The 21,354-nt window shown below is 36.1% G+C and overlaps 1 protein-coding gene across 3 annotated transcripts in view; it reads left to right on the top strand.

Annotated features, from left to right (window-relative positions):
* ASXL3 (ASXL transcriptional regulator 3) overlaps positions 1-21,354 on the top strand; it is a 171,842-nt gene that overhangs the window by 59,108 nt on the left and 91,380 nt on the right. For all 3 annotated transcript variants that reach the window (XM_036009177.1, XM_036009176.1, XM_036009178.1), the window contains exons 4-5: positions 11,558-11,666; positions 12,923-13,031. In XM_036009177.1, the coding sequence (XP_035865070.1) occupies positions 11,558-11,666; positions 12,923-13,031 (218 nt within the window). The remainder of the gene's footprint in view (positions 1-11,557; positions 11,667-12,922; positions 13,032-21,354) is intronic.

Genomic DNA, 21,354 nt, shown 5'->3' with positions numbered 1-21,354 from the left:
TTTTCCCATGCATTTTTCTGACTTTTAGAATACAATGAGTTCAAGTCATTCATTTTTATCATTTTATATTATATTAAACTCTATCTGTGCCTATTGATTTTCTCTTTTCTAAATATCGTGGACATGCTGATGGTTCCCCAGTGTTTCTCTCTGGCCCCAACCTTAACTCTGTGATTCAGGTGTGTATCTGAATTTCCAGTGCTAATTTTAAATTAGTAAGTCCAGAACTAAGTTCACCATATTTTCTCCCAAACCTACCTCTTCTCCAATTATATATCTTAATTATACCACTGTTGGCATAATCCTGAATTTCTTCTGCCTTCCCTGCAGTCCGATATTGCAAGATACTAATTGACCTGTCTTCTTCTAGGCATGTCTCATTCTAGGTCTATTCTCAACCTATAAAGGGACAAGGGCATTTCCCTCCTTAAAGCCTTCTAGGGCTTTCCACTGTCCCCTGCAGGAAGACTGAGCTTTTTTCCAGGGGATTTGAACTCTAGTCTAAAAGTCAAGCACACAGTATGGTACACACCTTCCTTCTGGAATGTGATCCTACCCTTACTCTCTCTCCCACTCACTGTTCTGGGAGTACCAGATAATCATGTTTCTGTACATCACCTTTTAATTCCGTCCATCAGTGCCTTCTTCCTGCTCCTCCCTCTCCCTGGAATGACCTAGTCACCTCCATTTTGATTAAATTAGCAAGTATTTAAAGATTGACAGTGTCTGCCATTGACTAGAGTGAAGAAAATAGTTACCTTTAAGGAAACTAATTTGGAAATAACTGTCAAAATTTTGAAAACATCCTATAATCTAAAAATTCTACTTTTTGGAATCTATCTTAGAGAAATAGTAGTACATATTGTCTTAGTTCATTCTGGCTGCTATAGTAGAAATATAATAGAATAGACTGGGTGGCTTATAAACAGCAGAAATTTCTCACAGCTTCAGAGGCTGTGAAGCCCAAGATCATGGTGCTTACAGATTTGGAGTGTCTGGTGAGGGCCTGTTTTCTGGTTCATGGATGTTCAAGTTTATGTTGAGTACTTACATAGGAAGTGGGGAGAGAGCTCTCTGGGCTTCCTTCCATAAGGGCCCCAATCCCATATAGGAGTGCACCATCCCCGTGACCTAATCACCTTCCAAAGTCTTCCCCACTTTTCACCTGTCATCATATTGGAGATTAGGTTTCAACATATGAATTTTGAGAGTAACAAATATTCAATCTATATCACATACATAAGGAGAATATCAGATTCTTCATTGTAGCACAATTTTCATGGGTAAACTTGCATACAAACTAAGTGTTAAATAAAAAGGGAATATTTTAAAATCATGGTATAATATATTTACCCTATAGGATATTAAGATCATTAAATGAATATTAAGAGCATTCAGTATTATATAGAAAATTAAGGGCAAAAAATATTCTATGGGAAAAATTCCCACTCATGTTATTAAGTTAAAAAAGCATGTACCACCCTGGCTGGCGTAGCTCAGTGGATTGAGTGTGGGCTACAAACCAAAGCATCGTAGGTTCGATTTCCAGTCAGGGCCCATGCCTGGGTTGTAGGCCATGGCCCCCGGCAACCGCACATTGATGTTTCTCTCTCTCTCTCTTTCTCCCTCCCTCCCCTCTCTAAAAATAAATAAATAAAATCTTTTAAAAAATTCCTTTAAAAAAAAAGCATGTACCTACCAGTATGTACTAAATGCCATCATTTGTGTTGAAAATAAATGAAAAATAAATGAAAAAAAAGAAAATACCAATGAAAATGAAATCATAGATTTGAATATATGCGTGTATATGAATGTAAATAGAAAAAGCTCTGGAAGGAAACATGATAAATATTTAATAGTCATTACTTCTGAAGCAGTGCATGCAGTTGGGGGAAGTTAATAGGGACTTTTTAACTCTGTATAATGATGTACATTTACACTCTATAATTTTCATGTGGTTATTTATTTGCTTGCATAAAAATGTTTAAACATTAACATAACTTGAAACAAGGGAAGGATCTGATACATTAGAGAGAAGCCAAATTGTAGATAAAAGAAAGTCATCAACAGTTTTATTTTATCTTTGAAAATTTTCAAAATACAGTAAAATAGCATAGACCAAAAACTGCCAGCTGGAATTCATAGTTGTGGACATGTCAGCGGAGTTGCTTTGAATTTCTTTCGTGTAAAGTGTAACAGAAAAAGCTGAAGTTCCTTTGATTTCCTCCTTTTCTCAGAGGCAATCAGTGTCATAGATTTGCTGTATACTATTATAGTTCAGAACTTTGTAGTTTTACTATGAATATTTGGGTAAAAATATTTTTATAGCTATTGGTGAACATTTAGTTTATTGACAGTTTTTTTCCCTAAGACAAATAGTGTCTCCGTGAATATTAGTTTTTCTAGAGTCTGCACCAAAATGTGGCATTGCTGATCTGTAGAGCACACACATTTTTTCACTAGATATTGCCAGATGTCTTTCCAAATTGGTTGTGTCAATTTTTATTCTCAATCAAGTATTTCAGAGCTCTATTTCCGGACATCCTCAACCAATATTTGGTATTGCCAAGCTTCAAATTTTGTTCTACTCTGTAAATTGTGAAATGTTAGCTTATCAACAGCCCCCAAATGTTTTCTGAGTGTCCGAGTCTGGCAGGACCCTCTGAGGAGAACACACAAAATCCTCGTGAAGGTGCTGGCTGCCATCGAGCACTGCAGTGCTAGACAGCACAGGATGAGTTGGGATGCTGCAGAGGTTACCTGAAGGCAGGGGTGGAGAACATGGGTGCGAACATGAGAGAAGCATGGGGGCAGGCAGCATGGCAGGAATGAGCAGCAAGCCCGTAGTGAAAGCCTCATTAATTGCCCTTTACGTGCTTAACCAGAAAGGGGTTGGTAGACCTTTCAAGCATACCTGTTTTAAACTCGTTTTACAGATGACAAAATCGAGGCCTAGAAAAATGCAGTCAGCTTGCATAAATCATTTAGTCAAGTGTCAAAACTAAAATAAGCAGGGGACTTAACAGGTTTAATGAACTCGAACATTCAATAGGTCGATCTTCAATGTAACTACATAATGCAGAGTTCGAGTAATATCATTTCCCCTCTCTTTTCTTTCCACGTGTTGCTCTGCTTTCCTTTGGTTAGCTTCATTCTCAGCAGTCTGTGTCCTCATGGAGGCAGAGGTAGGCATCAGTTCATTTCTGGTTTTTATGCCTTTCTAGCTTATGTTGCTACATGCCCTATTCTCTTTATTTCTATGTCAGTTCCCCAAAAGATACTCAAAGTCCCCCTGTTTGACCAAGTAGTTTAATCTTGCTAGCCATCCTGGTGTGAAACCCAGGACCATTTCATTGATGGCTAAACTGGAATCACATTACTAAGGAAGGGAAGGTCCTAAGAGAAAGTGGTGCTGGGCATGCAAATATAAGATGGTCTAACAGCCAGTGTGGTATGCAGGGTGATGGATACATATGCTTGTAGTCATGAGTTTGAATAGAATATAGATGATATTCATTGCAGGTGCTTTATGTCTACAAATCCTTGATTGTAACAATTTTTATAGCAGTGTTTAAATTCATCTTAACAAACACCTTTTGAGTACACTGAGACTGCTTGTCAGATAATACAAAGATAAATCACTATGTGTCCACCCCCTATGGAGTTTCCAAACTTGGAAGTAGCAAGGGCAGGAAAGTTAGAAGCATAAACAGTTTTGATGAAAAGAAGCTATGAGAGAGATGCAGTGTTGAGGTTGTAGTGCAGGAATATTATAAAAGGTGTTACCATACAGATGGCGGTTAAAATTTTTATTCTGGATGGTGAATGGAACAAAGAGTGGGATTCATTTCCTTGGAGAAGGTTGCATATGAACCAAAACAGAGGGATGAGAAGCCATGGAGGCACCAGGTTTGCTGAATTGGATCAGATTGTAGGAGAATGGTCTCAGAGTGGGAGAGTAATCTGAAAGTTGGAGAAGATGAAGGTGAGCTAGGTGCCAGTGGGCTGGACAGGACCCTGATGTCAGCTAAGCAGTTTATGCTTCCTTTGTCTGGTAGGCAGTGAAAATCACTGATTAAATAAAAAAAAATTAATAAAAATTCAGTGTATGGCATGGCCTGAAGAGTCTTAGCAATATTTTTTTTTATGTTTCGATTTTGCTCTTGTTTCTGTTGTTACTTGTTTGTCCGTAGGAACGCTGCTCTGGCACCAGTGGGTAGGCTGAACTGGAGCAGGGAGATACTGAAGGTGTAGGGTGAGGGTCAAGGAGCTGCAGACCTGTCCTCTTGTGATGCAGACAGTTTCTGAACTGGGACTTGAGGAAGTGAGAATGTACATTGAAAGGTGAACTTTGCTGAGGCTGACTAATTTGAATAGTGTGAGGAATGCTTCCTTCCAAGGTGATGAGGTGGAGGGTGGCACCCATCCATGAGTGAGAGAGACAGAGACGCAGGGGGCAGATCTCGAGAGATGTGAGAGATGACTAAAGTGGGTTTTATGTTGGTAATATCATATTGCAAATGTATGTATGCTGATTTCAATTTTTTGTGGATACTGTTTATACATTTTTCAGTGCTAAAGTTCCTGGATATGTTTTTCAGTTGTATAAATTTACATAGAGAAAAATAATCACCATACTGCATTATTTTCCCACAGAAAAACAGATATTTTATAATTTAAAAACATTTTTTTAAGCATTAGCTGATAAAATTAAACATTCCTGGGAGTATAACTGCTACGCACTTTTTTCTTAATGATCCTAATCATAAATATAGTATAGCATTTCCCCAAATATATTTATTGGTGTACTATGATAGGACATATTGTCAAATATAGTGGGGATGACTTTTTTAAAATTAAAAATGCTTAGAAAAGACTAAGTTAAGCATGTTTCTTGACCTAAGTAGGATTTTGCAGAGACTTTAGTATATATTAGTAATATATCGGTGAGCTTGCAAGGGAAGAACTCAGCATGCTGCTTTTCCAAAACTCATTTGATAATCTTTTTAGAGCATCACTTGGGACTAATGTTCCATAGAACACATTTGGAAATGTTGCAGAATTAGCCATTGCTAACAAGATGGGAGAGTATGAGTAGCTCTACAAGTAGAACACAGAAATTTACATTTTTATATGAAAGTAATTTATCATACCAAATATAATTACAAGGTCTCTTCTTTAATATGTGAAATTTGATCTTTTATTTTGGTAAATATATATTTTGTTCTAGTTGCAAATATTCTCTTTGAGATCGCAGTGGTGGGAAAACAGTACGAAGTCCCGAGGAGCCAGCGATAGCCACGGGCCGGCTGCCTCTGCACTGAGTCAGTAGTGATATTAGAAATGTGTGCATGATCCCATTTAAGTCATCTCCTTGGAATAAACTAAGGGTAACATTTAAATTCCAAATGATTTCCTCTTGTTGTGCCACATGCCTCAAGGCTCCTTTCTCCTGAATCCCTTGTCATTTTGTATGTATTCATAGAATTCAGTTCCGCTCAGCCTGCATTTCTGTTATGTGCAAAACACTGTCAGAGTGCAAATTTATTTCAGCACTAGCTTGACATATATAATGTGCTTAGTAAATGATTACTCAGTTAATGGATTGTGTTATTTTTTTAATGATTCAGTTCTACAAAGAGGCATCCTGACTATAGATCTGAATTCTCTACATTATTCTCAGGGTTCTTTCTTCCTTAGTTTAGGTAGGTAGCAGTGCCTGAAGAAGATAACCAACAACGTCATTTCTGCAGCTTAGTTCTTTCTTTATAATAGTTGAAATTTATTATGGGGAGAGTCATGGTAAATAGGCATCATTGAGAGAAGATGGAATCAACCACATTATGTTTCACCAGCATCTGGCTTTTCTTTATGCGTTTCCTTCAAGTGCTAAATACACACACACACACACACACACACACACACACACACATTTAGTACCCAAGGTTCATTAGGTGGAGAAGGCAACTCTTTAGGGAGGGAACGTGTAATAATGCAGAGCATTGGCTTTAGAATCACAGCAGAACTGAATTTCAACTGTACCACTTGCTATTTGATTGCAGTAAGATTTTCAATGTCTCAGCCTCTGTTATATCTGCTAAACTGGGAATCATGCTTATGTTTTATGGTGGCTGTAAGAAATATTGATAATAGTTGTAAAAGCTCAGTCACATAAGAGATACTGAATAAATGGTAACTATAATAATAGATATTTATTATTTTTATTCTTTTTCCTCTTCCTTTACTGAATGTTATTTTCAATTTTATTCACATGTGAAAGGCTGTATTTTTAAGGACCTCATATTTTAGTTGGAGGTCTTTAAAATTATAATTTAGATTATATGCTTTAGTTTCTACTTTTTAAGGACTATTTCTTAATGTCCTTATAGTACTGTTCTAAATTAATATTTACTAACCAAACATTTGCTGTGTAAATCATTATAATGGAGCTAGTGGTACCTTGGTAGTGTCCATAAAGTAGATAAAGGGTCTAAGTTCAAATATCTTTAAATTAAAGAAGGATATCTTTTTATATTGTTCAAGCCAGTTAGAGATACATTGTTTAGGTTTGGAGTCTGAAATTTTTGCTCTAATTTTAAGAATTAAATTGTATAACATATGTCACTTGGTAATTATTTCCTGCTTCAATATTCCAACTCACAAAAATGTACCTTAGAGACACGTGGAATATTGAAAACCATGTCAATATTCTTAACATAGAAATGGGCAAAATATCTTCCTTTTAAATATAACCCATCTCTTGAGTTAATTGGTTTTTTCTATGCCAGTGCTCATTAAAATCTTTGGTTAGTGATCTTTTCAGTGGGAATGTGAAGTTTAGAATGCTGTTTTTTTATTCAAAATTAAATTTAAGGGTTACTGTAGGTCATTTTGGGGGTAACATTTTATGTGTTAGGATTATTCAAATAAAGTCTATAAAAGATTATAGACTTTAAGTTTTTATTTTCAGTTATTTTAGGGTGTTCCAAACTAGCAGTAATATCTATCGAGAGTAAGTGGTAGTTTGACCTTGACTTTCTAGGGTAGTTTTTAGTCATCTAGGACTACTAGGTTATTGATTTATCAAATGATGTACACTGTGCCTATACCTAGGAATCATCCACACATTCATTGATAGAAATGGCTTAATTTTCCCCACTAGTAATGACATGCCCATTAAATACATAAATGAATAGATAAATCCAAGGGTGCATTATTCCTTTTATAACATTAAAATGTTTTTGTGAAGTGTAGCATAGAGTTAAATGCACAAATTATAAGTAATTTAATTTTACATAGTGCGCACATCTGTATCAAGAACTAGATAAAACATTACCAGCACCCCAGAGGCCCATACAATTTCCTGTTAAAATAAAATTAAGATATTTTCTCTAAGCTATCAATACTAAAAATGCTTGGAAGGAACTATTATTAATTTGTTGAAAGGAGAGTGAACATATACTTTTATCTATTAATTTATATTAGTAGCACTTAGCACAGTGACTGTTTAATAATGCTTCCTTATAAGTTTCTTGAATTTTTTGAATTTTTAGATTTGTGGTGTTCAGGATTAATTTTTTTTAATGTTCCCATATTTGAAAAGTGAGGTTTTAGAATGTTTTCGAGAAATAGCTTTTATCTGAAATTTTTATTGAGAAACTTAATAAAATAGTTTAAGATTTGTATTACTTAAATACCATCTTAGAAAGCATGATCATTTTTTCTACTGAGAAAAGGAAGGCCACAGTTATATTTTCTTTGTCATGTCTATAAATATTCTTCCAATTGCATTCCCCAAGTATTCTTACTGCTTCTTAAAATTATTAAAATAGGTAAGACATTCATTCCATTTATTAAGTGTGCACCATTAGTAAAATTTTATGTGCTCTGTCACCAATTCGATATGATAGAGCAATGATTTTTCTGTATTTCGCACAGCACCAGTCTCTGCAAAGCATCTCTGGGGGTTCTTTGATGTCTAGACAGTTTAAATTATGCCTGCTCCCTGCCTCCAGATTCCACCCCTGTTCTGCTTCGAGGGTTGTGGGCAATGAAAACAAGCCAGAAGAGTTCCATGACGCCACAGCCTGTGGAGAAAAACAAGCAAACAGAATAAGCTGTATACCTGCCCTGTCAGGTGTATAGGCAAGTGCCCAATTATAGTGAATGGCAGAAAGAGAAGAATTAGGGACAAATATCGCCCTACGTATTTGTTTCTCATTACATTCCTCATGTGGAAACACATGTGCACTGTGGACAAAATGAAAATACTATAGAAGTATTAGGGGTAGAAGTGGAAACTGCCTTCTACCCCAGCCCCTCAGGACTCTTCTCCCTGTGGGAGCCAGACCTGGGTTCGGTGTGTTTCTTGCCCGTTGACCTATTACTGAAATCATAAGATACAGAATTGCATTTTAAGTTGAAAAACTAACTTCTTTTCTTCTTTTTTCTTTGTTTTCCTTTCATAAATCGGGATATCATGATTCTTCCGATTCATCTTTTTAGAAAGTAAGTAACTTTGAAATTTTAGAAATGAAGAAAATTATTGATGTTTTATTATTTCATATATACATATATACATCCTCTATTACAAAGTTTTTAACTTTTAAATTTTGACTGAGGTGATTAACCCTTACATTGAGTGTGAATAAAAAATAAATTAATAAGAAGAAATGTTGCATATGTTTGCATGCTAACATTACAGACTTTTAACATGTATTTGCCTTATCATTTTTATGCCCATGGTAAATCATTGTGATACATGTACATATATGTTTATTAAATATATACATATCTTTCTTAAAGTAGTCCAAGACATGCTTGCTAGTTCTATTTTTTCTGAATATAAAAATAATAAAAATATATAAATAATACTTTTACTCCTGTTCAGTTTGGAGTTAATTAAGACATTCATTTCTTCTGGAAAAGCAGTCCAAATTTTCTAGTCTTTATGGAATTGTTGAGAATAACAGCAAATGGTAAAGTAAATGCTCTAAAAGATCTTTAAAATCATTCTTTTATGTATATTCTGCATTGGACAAAACAGTTTTCTTATAGTAAGCACTTAGCTCTTTTGATGCTAATGTTTTATTGTTTTTAAATAAAACATTATATCATCAGTGTTTTTTTCTGTAAAGAATTGTAAGTAACATGCTTAAGACTAAGTGACTAATTCACCAGTGATTCGAGTTGTAAAATTTGCATTTGATTGCAACGTATTTCCTAATTCTTCTAAAAGCAAATGTAGTATAGTTTTGAAATAAAGCAAGTTTTATGTTTGTTTTGGGTAAGATTTAAGAAAAATTACAGTAGTCATTGAGACTTTTGGAGATATATTGTCATGTGATTGTGAATTAGATATTTTAAAATATTTCTATAGTGAATCTTGAGTGTATTGAGTGTAAAAACAGTATAATTAAATAATATATTCATGCTCAATAGAGTTTATTATTTATATGAAGCTGGGTGCTTATCACTTATGTTTGTAGCAAGCATAGCATTAAACTGCTATTTAATAGTCAATTTATCTTCAATTATCTTTTGTTTACTGTACCTTAGAAAAATTTAAATGATAGTGATGTTAAATTATATTTGTTCAGTGGTTTATTTATTTTTTTGGCTATCTTTAATGCTGTCTTATTCTTTAAAATTGTAACTCTTAGTTCTGGGAATTGCATAAATAAGACCTTAAGAATAAAACAGGAAGAATGTTGTGAGGGTTGATGTTAGGTGGACAGTTTTATTAAGTTATACTTTTTAAAATCTATATTGTATCATTTTTATGTATTGGATTCTATTTTGCTTGTAGTGTTAACATTCTCTTGCCAAGTCCCTACAAGAAATCTGTGTTTCTGACAGTTTCACTAAATTAAAATTCCACAAATCTGGCATAATAATTTCCAGCTTCAAATTGTCTGTGCTTTTTTGCCTGAAGAGAATAACGATAAAAATATATTTTGCAGTATTCTGTGTAACATGTATAGCATCATTTATCTGGAATTTAATCATAGACAGATATTTCTGGGAGATGAATATATTTTACTTTATAAAATATGCCTGGCCTACTTTAACTGTGAGCAAAAAACCTTTTGTAAGGAAAAGTAATGAAATGAAGCTGTAAGCTTGTAGAAGTTTCATGAGGAAAAATATTACATAAACACGCAGCATTATAACCATGTGTACTTCAGTGTTATAACTGCATTGTTCTTTGACCAAATTTATACTGGGGCTCTTGCTTCCTGTCAAACCCAATGGGATCATATTGACATGTTGGCATACAGAGTTGCTTTCTAAAATAATAGTGTTCTTATTATTATAATACTTATAAACCTTTATGACTGTGATGTGTATATATGCTGACTTGCTATTAAGTGTGTTGTGGCAACTCAGCAAATTCGGCTTTGTCATTTTACTGGTGAGCTTTCACACTAAGTAAGAGATTTGATAATGTTGGTTTTTAGAAAACTTTTAATTTAGTAGCACAAAATTATATTCCTGTCATAGAAATTAAAGATTCAGAACCTTATTATCTTAAAGGTCTTTTTGTCCCAGAATATTTTGGATTAAATAGCCAAAACCCGTAAGAGGTGAATAGGGTGGAGTGGGGCTTCTAATCAATATTGGCTCAACCAAATATTGATCTTTTAGCATATTAGGAAGTAAGATATATGTGAAAACACAAGTAAATGAATGTAATAATTCTGTTTTTAAATTCTAGTTTGCAAACAAAACACAAAAAAATCTCTAAAGTCTAACCCGGAAAATACATATGTGTTGCCCATTTCATAAACATCTTTCCATGTGTATGAGTACATTTCAATAATGTTTGTACATATGGGCTTTGATATTTTTAATCAGTAGTTTAGTGCTGTTAGATTTCTTTAAAAAAAACTGTTGATTTCATAATTCAGTCACTTGCATCTTTCATACAGAACATAATTATTAGCTGGGCATAATTCCCAAACACACATTTCTTTATTTGACAAATCTGAGAAAAGGATGTTATTGTTGAAGCTGTATCAGAGATGTAAACACAGATATAAATTTTTATTTGGCCTTGTGAGAAATGCAATCCCATGAGTAACTTAAATGCTTGTAATTTCAAATCAGTTCTTCCCTGGTTTCTTATTATTCTTTTGTTGCTTTTCAACCTATAGGATGGAGCTGTCCTTGAACTTGGTTTATTTGATCATTCAAGTGCAACCATCAAGTTGTCTGTAATATTTAAATACTGAGGCTTCCTGGTATTATTTGCAAAATAACACCACATAAATGTTTGGGCTATGGTTTCTTTGAAATGTAGTGTTGGTTGCTTTATGAATAAAAGCATAATTTCAATTCAGGAGACTTTTTGCCTGCAGCCTATAAGACAGATGCATCTGATTAACTTTGGCGAAACTGGACTGGCCTGTTATTGTAATGTAGATGTTTTCAGGGTTGGGAGGATGTTTTTAAAAGGCATGCTAGAGGGTTTTTTTTTAAGAGACAGAGAGATCAGTTTTTGCCACAGAAACTGCATCTCAGACTGCTTCATTTTTTGCACACTTTTATTTTCTAGTGGAACTTCTCCATTAGCCTGTCTGAATGCAATGCTTCACACTAACACTCGAATAGGGGATGGAACATTCTTCAAAATCCCTGGAAAGTCAGGCCTCTATGCTCTCAAAGTAAGTTGTATTGTTCTGCATATTATGTCTGTTATTTCTATGTATCATGAGTTTGTTTTTTTTTCCAACATGTGCAGGTAAACAAAATTAGATTGGGGTAAAGGGTAGATGAATGACCCCTATGTCTCTTAAATGTTTTCAGATGTTTTAAAAAGGATTTCATATTAAGAATAAACAATGACATGTTTCTTTAAGCAAAGAAAGCATATCTGTGGTTTCACTCTAACATACGGTATTGGAAAATAGTTGTGGCTTCCTTAAAATTCTTGATCCTTAAAAATTTACATGGACGAGGTCCAGGGATCATCAGCCAAGAGCTTAAGATGATCAGTTGCCACAAACTATCTGATTTAATGACCATCAATTGATACATAGCTTCACACCTGATGCCTTTCTGTATTTCTTAAAAATAAGATATTTATCTATTCTCCCTGAAAACTTGCTGAATTTAAATAAGTTATTTGATTTTTAAAACAAACAGTGATGTCAAGGAAATTTTACTAACAGGGCATAGTTATTATATGAGAAGAATTGTGAAATACAACTAAACGCTTCAGGTAACCAAGTCTTAATTATTTTAGTGCAGTTCCTATTTTCATTGAGAATAGGAACTGCCATGTAAGATGCAAATTTCCAGAGGACAAAAGCTGATGGTCTACAAATGGTTATGAACCTTGGAACAAGGAAAATCAGTGTATTATTGCTTAGAAATTAAAAAGAAGTCACTGCTTTAATAAATGATGGATTACATTTAAAGGTCATTAATTTCCTTTGAGAAGATTTTGTTTTTAATACTAAAAGTTATACCTGGCAAAGAAGCAAAGATTCTTTCTCAGCAGTTAAACGTCAGACTCTTGTTGCTGTGTGTGTCAAAAAATAACACAGGTTGACCAGAAGGACTTGTATTATTTTAGTTGCTTTTTATAGCTACTTAGATGTGCTATTTAGTGATTAAAATTCTGAGTTGTTAAGCCATTTTCTAACATAAAGAAGAATGTAGAATTGAAAGAAATGAAAACATGTCAAAAAGAAACTTAGTTTTTGCATAGATTTTAAAAGGTTATCTAAAAACTCAGCTGTGGCAGTGTGCTTTTTTTTTCAGGTTTTTTTTCCTAAGGCGTGATTTTACGTTAAAAAATATATCAGTATTACAATTTCAAATTACAAGTAAATGTGATAATACTTCAGAATTCTGAAAGTATTTTGACTGTTTTCGGTTGCTAATCTCCATAAATCATCTTTTATAAATAATACAGAAAGAGGAGTCGGCATGCCCAGCTGACGGAACGCTGGGTCTAGGCTGTGAGTCTGAACTGGACGGCACCGAAATGGCAGAGACCAGCACCCGTGGAGAAGGGAATGGAGGTAAGTGTGATGGATTTCAAGATACAAACCGTATTCTCTTAAACATTATGCAGAATTCCAATAATTCACTAATTCAGTTCCCTACCATTGTAGATACAATTTTCTTCTAAGTTTTTACCGCCTACTTAACATTTATCATCAAAAAAATCTTGATTCAAAAGGTTAGTACATAAGAAAAGTATACAGTTTTTTGCTGTTTGTTTTATTTTGTTTCTAACTGTATGAATTCTCCTGGATAATCCCAGTATATTTCTCTTGGAAGGTGGGAGGGTTACCAGGGGGTATCTAGTGGTTTTATTCTCAGGTGAAGCTTGAGAATGCTAGTGTTTTATGTCTGATTGTGCTATTATTTCTTGTGATCACAATAGTTTTATAATAACTTTGTTCCTAGGCTTGTCCACAGTAAATTAAGCTTAGTGTTAACATTCCTCACAGTGAAACAAGGGTCAAATAAATTATATTTTTTTGAGACGCTTTTGAAAAGTAAGCAACCCTTACAGAATTCTAAGGGGACATTTTCTGCCTCTGAATTCTGTCCATGTTAATTCATTTTTATCTTCCTCTAGATATTTGCATTATGACTCTATTGGAGTATGTAATTTCTGTATTGCAATTTTGGCAAAGTTTTGTTCCACAAAAGCTGCCGTACTTCCCCCCCCACCCCACTCTACTCACTGTTCCCACAAGTGGACCCAGCCATGATTTGGGAGGAAGACTGTGTCATTAAAGTCTCTGTCATTGGACTCATAGGAATCAGTAAATTATCTTTAAACAAACAAACCTTACAGGATCCTTGCAGGAATATTGTATTTCCCTAATAGCCGAAAGCCATTCATTTTATTAATGGCCATAGGAATCCCTCTGCATCCCAACCGGACACTCCCGTGCTTTAACTGCTGTGCTTTCTGATAGAGGCCCTGAGGCTGTTTCTGCTTCAGCGCCTGTCTGATCTACAGCACAGATTGTCCTAGTAAAATGGCCGAAGTAGCCTTGTAGACTTTTTAAAAATCAACTTTCATTGAATGTAATGTCCTTAATCCTATGCCTTTTGAAAACTTAACCCTCCACTGTTGTTGTCACTGTACTGTGAGTTTTGGCAGGTCATTGTGGTTAGAGAGAGAACAAAGCAGAGGTCTACAGCAATTTCGGGTGTTCTGGAAGGACTGATAAATGGGGTGAACTCTATTCATTCAGCAGAATCAAGGGGAATCTTATTGGGTCATTCCTCTAGTCATACATACTGCCTGCTTGTGTGAGCACCTGTGTGCTTTCTCTCTCAACACATGTATTGAGCTTTGACTTTGTGCCAAGTACTGTTCTTGAGTTTGCAGTCAAACAGCGAAAACCCAGAACAAAAAGAGACCGTTCGTGGACATAATGTTGGTAAAAAGACGGACAATAATCAAACAAATATGTAAAATATATAGCTTATTCAATGCTGACAAGTGATATGGGGAAAATTAATTAAATAAGGAAATGAGAGTGGGAGAGAGGGGTCCGTTTGAGTAAGGACCCAAGGGGTGTGAGGGAGAAGGTAGTTAATGGGAGAGAGTTTTAGGTAGAAGCAGCAGCAATTACAAAGTTCTTGAGACCAGAGAGTGCCTGGAATGTTCCAGAAACATCAAGAGGCCAGTGTAGTTGGGGGCCAGAGTGAGCAAGGGGAGAATATGGTAAGATATGGAATAAGAGAGTTATAGAGCCAGATTATATAGTACCTTGATGTTGGCTTCTGTTTTGAAAGAGCTGTTAAACAATTGTAGGTTTTTCAGGTAAAGAGATAATAATCTCACTTAGCATCACTAAGTATAATATGTATAGTAGAGACGTATAGATATTGACCTTCCATTTTCAATATCTTCCTATATATGTATGTATATATAGATATCAAATGTTCGTATATACATATATAATGATATTTACGAACAAGGAAAAAACAGGGAGACTGGTTAGAAAGCGATTGCCATAATCTAGGGAAGAGGCGACAGGGGTTTGAATCAGAGAAATAGCAGTGGATGTGATTGATGGTAAGCGACTGGGTTCTGTACACATACAAATGTAGATCCAACAGGAGCTTCTGGAATTAGTGCAATTATGAAATGAACAAGAGCTAGAGATTCTTCCAAAGTTTGAGTGTGAGCAAATGGAAGATAACATTGTCTTCAGGGTAGATGGCAAATCTGCAAGAGAATCAGTTTGGGGCAAGAGGTTGTTAATCAGGAGCTTATTTTGGTACATATTAAATAAAAGACTCACTTTCAACAGCACGGTTGATATGTTAAATAATTGGATTTCTCCGTCTTAAATTCATGGGGAAAACCTTGCTGGAGATATACATTTGAAAGTGGTTAGTTTATAGATGGTATTCAAAGGACAGGATCACCAAGAAACTGAAGGTAAATAGGGAAGAGAAGAGATCTGAAGACTAAGCTCAGGGGTACTTGAGTTTTAAGAACTTGGAGGGATTATAGGAATCAGCAAATGAGACCGATAAGGACAATTTTTGTTGAAAGGTGAAATCGCAAGCCTGAATGGAGTGGCTTCCAGAAAATGGGGAACAATTAGTGACCCCGAGTGCAGGCAGTCCTTTCAGGGTTTTTGAGGTAAAGGAAAGGAGTGAAATGGGAAAAATTACTAGAAGGGAAAGTGGAACCAAGAGAAAGTTGTATTTAAATACAAGAGGTAAATATTAAAATAATTGTGTACTGGGGAGTAAATGGGAAAATCCAGTGGAGGAGGAGAATTTGCTAATGAGGAGGGTATCCTATTACCCTCCTCATTTGTGCTTGATTAGATGAGAGGAATGGGATGTTTTAAGCAGATGAAAAGATTGGTCTTATTTAGTAATATGGAAAGGTGCTCTAAGGAAGCAGTAGGAAAAGTCAGGGTGTTTGGCTATGAATGAAGTGAGTACACATGGGAGATGGGCTTATAGAAGTTGGTTTCTTACTGCTTCATTTTTCTCTGTGAACTAGGGCACGTGTTCACCTGCTGAGGGGACAGGGAAGAGAGTTTTGTAGATTTAAGGAGAGGATACAAAGTGTTTGTCTAGTCTGACAACATTAAGAACATTCATGAGGTTGCTTATCCTGAATTTAATATGAGACCAGTCAGAATGGTTGTGCATTTTTCTCCAGTCAGGTTCATGACCACTGTACAAGCACAGAGTACGTACAGAGCTGGATTTGACTGGAGTTGAGATTTTGCCGGGTGTCACTTATGAAAAGAGTGACAGGTGAGGGATTCGGGGGTGCACGAAACAGAGGAGTTAAGCTCAATCTCCATGGAGTTGAAGCTGGTTGTGGAGGTGGCTGGAAGATACAGTGTGTGAGAGATGGTGTGGAGGAGTCCCCTTGGGGTGGAAGGACTGTTTGACTTTGTGTTCTCGAGAAAATGTGTTAGAGGGATAGGGGATGAGAGAGTGGGATGTATTCAGCTGAGTTCAGGGCAATGTTATGGAACACATGTCTAAAATGAGAGGAAAGGAGGCTAGGTGCACGGCTGTCGTGAGTGGTTAGGCAGTGTGCGCTCTCACTTTCAGAGCGGCCTGGCTGAGGGGCCATCAGTGGCTGAAAGTGAGAGCCCTCCATTTCCCCACCTGGTGTCACTGGGTAGAACAGGGTCTGCTGGGAGGAAACATTGTCTTTTCTTATTTGCATGACAATGTTGTAGAATGTAGTCCTGCCATAAAATAGTACAGAATCATCTGTGTGGATATTGAAACAGGCAATTAGGATAGAACTAGCACTGGAAGGGTTACATTTAGGAGCTAAAGTCATCATTACTTCAGGAGTAATTCAGCTGTTAGTTGGTAGATAAGTACAGTAGGGAGGAGTACTGAGTACCGTAGTCTGATGACATGACTTGCAGTGCTGGGGGCATCTCAAGAGCAGGGAGGGAGAATAGGTGTGACCTCTCCCATGTCCAGCCCAGTGGTACAAGATGTGTGGAAGAGAGAAGGGCTGTTACCTGAGAGGGTAGGAGGGGAAGAAGTGTCCATAGGAGAAAGCTAGGTTTTGTAGATCAAGATGCAAAGGAAGTGCTGAGAAAGAAGATGGAGGTTATATGAAATTTTGCTAATGACTAATCCTGAATTTCAGAGGAAACAGTGGGAGGGTTTTTAGTGGCTGGGAATGGTTGGGGAAGAGCAGGGAGCATTCAGCCAATAATTAAACCAAAACAGAGATAAGCAAATTCCCCTAATTGGAAATGTGGGTAGGTATTTCACAAAAGGACACATCCCCACATATCTCCAGCTAATATGACCAAAGCTAGATTTTTTCTTGGCCTCTCCTTTGAAATTGCATTAGAGAAATGCTTTGGGAAATCAATGAAAGAGTAGTAAATGGCTTATTTCCTTGAGTATTCCTTGATTTGCCTATTTTTACATCTTATTGGAAACCACACTTGCTTCTTGTAGGACAAGTTTATTTTCTCTCTCTGTAAATATGATACACTTTTATGTACAGTTCATTAACCTAGTCTCAGGATTCATTTTCAGACCTAGATATTGAAAGTATATTGAGTGCATATAATGCCCCACCTTCGTAAACTCTTTACTTGCCTATTGTTTAGTCCTCACATCATCCTTGTTCAAGAGTCACTCCTAGGCTCTATTGTTTATATTTCTACCGGTGAGGAAACAAACTCAGCTTAAATGTCTCATCCAGGTGGCAAGCCCAGGTGGATGTGTGTGGCAAGTCTGCTGGAACACAGGGAACACTGTCAGCCAGGAATCCTTGATGTAATTTACCTTTACAACATTTGTCTAAATCTGTTCTGATTATAAACTTGAGAATTTGACAAAGAAGAACCCTTGGCTTATCCAAATGAAGAAGAAGGATACCACATGGTTTCTTACAAACAGATAATAAATTCCGTGAAACTGAACTGGTTTAAGGTGATTTCCTTGCTTACTCTGTTTCTTATATTTGAGCCAGAAGTGAGAATGTATATCATACCCACACTTCTTACAGCTGTACAAATGTACTTTGAAAATATTATCAGAGAGAGATGGTGGGCATGTGTGGGGATGTGTGGACACAGGAGAAAGGATGCAAGATGAGGAGGGGGAGAGGAGGGCTGCCACCATCTGTTTTTTTATCTTTATGCCCTCCTCCTCTTTCATTCTCTCTTTGGCATGAAATATTGGGAGGTATTGAGGTGAATACTAATAACTATCAATTTGTAAGATACCCTTGTGGCAATCCCAAGCATAAACCTCTGCTACCATGGAGTTATTTCAAATTAACAAAGATGAATTGATATTTACTGGACCGTTAAAGGGGGTAAACAGAAAAGTATGTGAAAAGAAAGCATTTTACGAAAACCGATAACAAAAAAATCTTAGCAGCTTAATTCCATCAGTAAGACTTAAGTTGTTAAGTAGAGTTAAGATAAAAATAGTAATGCCTTAGTCCTCTTTTTGCAATCAACTGGCTGGAGAAACAAATTCTTTTTAAGTGGGAATTGCTTTGCCAAGATATTTTGTTTTATGGTTTTGTTTAAAAATTTTACAATGTGGGAAAAGTGGTATATTATTGATTATAGGATTTACAAGACACAAAACTATAGTTATGTGTTATGTTTGTTTGACTCCTAAACAGTTTCTCAAGTTAATAGGAATTAGACTTATGGACTCAAGAAAGTAAACTCTTCAAATTTTATAAGCTTAGCTCTAGAAATCGAAGAGTGATTTAGGTGAATCACTTGATATATCTTTGTTGACAACCCATGACCATTTATGCCAATATAAGTATAGATCTGTGTCACCCAAAGAAAATATTTTGAATTTTATGAGCTGTTTTAGTTGGAGATTTATGGGTATGTTTGTGTCTGACTTGTTTTCTGAATGTAATACATTGGTATATCATAAGTTTGCCCACACATATTAAGTTGACTTACAGCACATTGCTGGCTGCAGAACTCATACATATTTTACACAAAATGATACCATCAGTAGAGAGTCTTCATCTTCTACACCTTCTATTTATAAAATGTTATTAACAAGAAAATGAGCTTCTCCTTTTGTGGCCCTAATATAGTTCATGTTTAAAATCAAGAGCAACCATTCTATTTAATTATTTTTAAATGAGGAAATTTGAGAATGCACAATTTTCGTCCACAGAGATCAAAAAAGGTTCTGCATGTTATTAACCCTAATGGCTTTCAGGGAGGAAGCAGCAATCTAGCAGGGGAATTAGTATTTTAAGTCTCTATTTAGGGGGAAAAATTATAGAGAACATATATCCTATGTTTTAGTCCTTAGATCCCAGGGTACATAATGATTCCAACAGTTGAAGAATTTTATATGGTCCTTTTTCATTATTCTTCATGACCAGTTTTTTAAGGGGTTTCTGATTGTATGATTCTTGGCAGGGTTGTGCTAACTTAATGAAACATTATGCAGCTCATTCTTTGTTTTCATTGCCTCTGAGGCCACACTTTGAGGGGTCTTTTTTCAAAAGTGAAAAGTGCTTTAAGATGGCCCGAAGTGTGTGGATTGGATCTCTGTTGAGACATCAATTACATACAGATGAGGAGCTTCCTGGAGGAAGTGAGATGTGTACTAATGAAGGATTAGGTGCCCCCAGGGAACAGCACTGCCAAATTTATCAGTGGCGTTTTTATACAGGGTAGGGGGAAGGAAAATGAGGGGACTGTGCGTTTGTGAAGGGAGTGTTTTGACTAACTTTCAGAGATGTTGCCACTGTGTTTGGTGTCTTGTTCCTTGTTGTGTTATGGGTCTTGTTTTGCTGGAGGTGTTTCAGCAGCTTGTCTGTGACGCTCCACGTGTGATTTCACACAGGATGGCCTCTGTGTCTTCATCTCATGCTCACGATCAATTTCTACCTGACAGCTGCTCCAAGCAGTGTTGTAGATGAGGGAGGGGAATTCTTCCAGGTCCCCTGACTTTTTAGGTTAAGCTAATTTGTCTTTTACCCGACATCTGCATTTTCTTTAACAGCTTTGTTAGCTCGTGGAGACACCTGTTCCACATTGGTGGCCTAGAGAAACTTAAGTCTGTGAAAATTATGTTATTTTAGTTACACATGAAAGAAAATGCAGAGGAAAGAGAATACTGTTCACAGTCAGAAGTGACCATTGGCAAGATATAAAACTTCCTCTTCCCACTCTTTCTCATTTTCTTTCCTTTCATCCCAGCCCACAGCCTTCACAGGTCATGAGAAGTGTGGGGGACTTCAGAAGTTCCTGCAGGCTGTGTCCTCCCTCGCGCCAGCATTTCACTTAAACCAGCCAGTCCGTTAGACATGACTCTAGCAGGGAGTGTCCAGAGGGATGGGAATCTCACAGCCCCTTCATATTGGTCTCTCTGTGGTTTTGATAACTTTTATTATTTTCTTCAGAGATATATTTTACATTTTTATGAAATTTGTTGGGATGAGCTTTATAGCCAAGAATTTTATCCTTGTGCTGAAATCATTCGTGCTTTTAATTAAATGGATTTTCTCTCTTTTTTTCCCTGATGATGGAGAACAGCTGGGCGTCTAGATCCCACCCCCTTTATTTCAACTTCTTCGTTTGACTTAGCCCAGCTCTTTCCAACACGAACTATAGATACTATTTTTCACTTCTTTTACCCATCAGGGACCTCTTTTTCTTACAGATTTCCACTGGAACTGTGAACTTTGTTCCTGTATAAATGGATTTATACAAGAGTCCTGGGAGAAAAAAGAGTTTTATTTTTAAGTGCAGATAAATTAACCCATTTAACTGTACTTTCCCCTTCATTTTCTGTGCTATGAGGGAAATATTTCATAATATAGAGATAAGGATTATAAAGAGACTATGATTTCATAATAAAAACAAAACCCCCTCTCAAATAAAATTAAAATTAAAGGTATTCCCACAAGTACTCATCTTAACTAGTCAAATTTGTGTGTGATTTATGCAGCTTGTGATTGGGGTACAGGAACAAAGCACCCGTGCTCTTAAAAAAAAAGTACTTTTAAAATTGATGCCAGATTATCCATTCTCTCTTTTTTTCCTATCTGAAATAATAGTACATAACCATTTTTCCAATAGTTAGCTTCCTGAACACCTTATCTAACTTTATTGTACACTGGGTTACCTTTCCTGTATTGAAGTATAAAGCAATTGATAGCAATGTCCGTGAGTGAAGCTCTTCCCCTTGACCCATGCCAACCTTTTAGTGGTATCTTTCCTCCCCACTTTCTTTCTGCTTTTCATTTTCTAGGTGGATTGCTGTATTTCTGTGTAGGTGTTTCAGGCCCCTGATGCACTGTAGAACATCACACGTGTTGTGCAGTGCAAAGAAACAGCCTCTAATGTGTTTCCTCACATA

The sequence above is a fragment of the Phyllostomus discolor genome, chromosome 9 (genome assembly GCF_004126475.2).
Source record: "Phyllostomus discolor isolate MPI-MPIP mPhyDis1 chromosome 9, mPhyDis1.pri.v3, whole genome shotgun sequence".
Taxonomy (NCBI): domain Eukaryota; kingdom Metazoa; phylum Chordata; class Mammalia; order Chiroptera; family Phyllostomidae; genus Phyllostomus; species Phyllostomus discolor.
The sequence above is the reverse complement of the archived record's forward strand: the minus strand, read 5'-3'. Positions and strand labels throughout refer to the sequence as shown.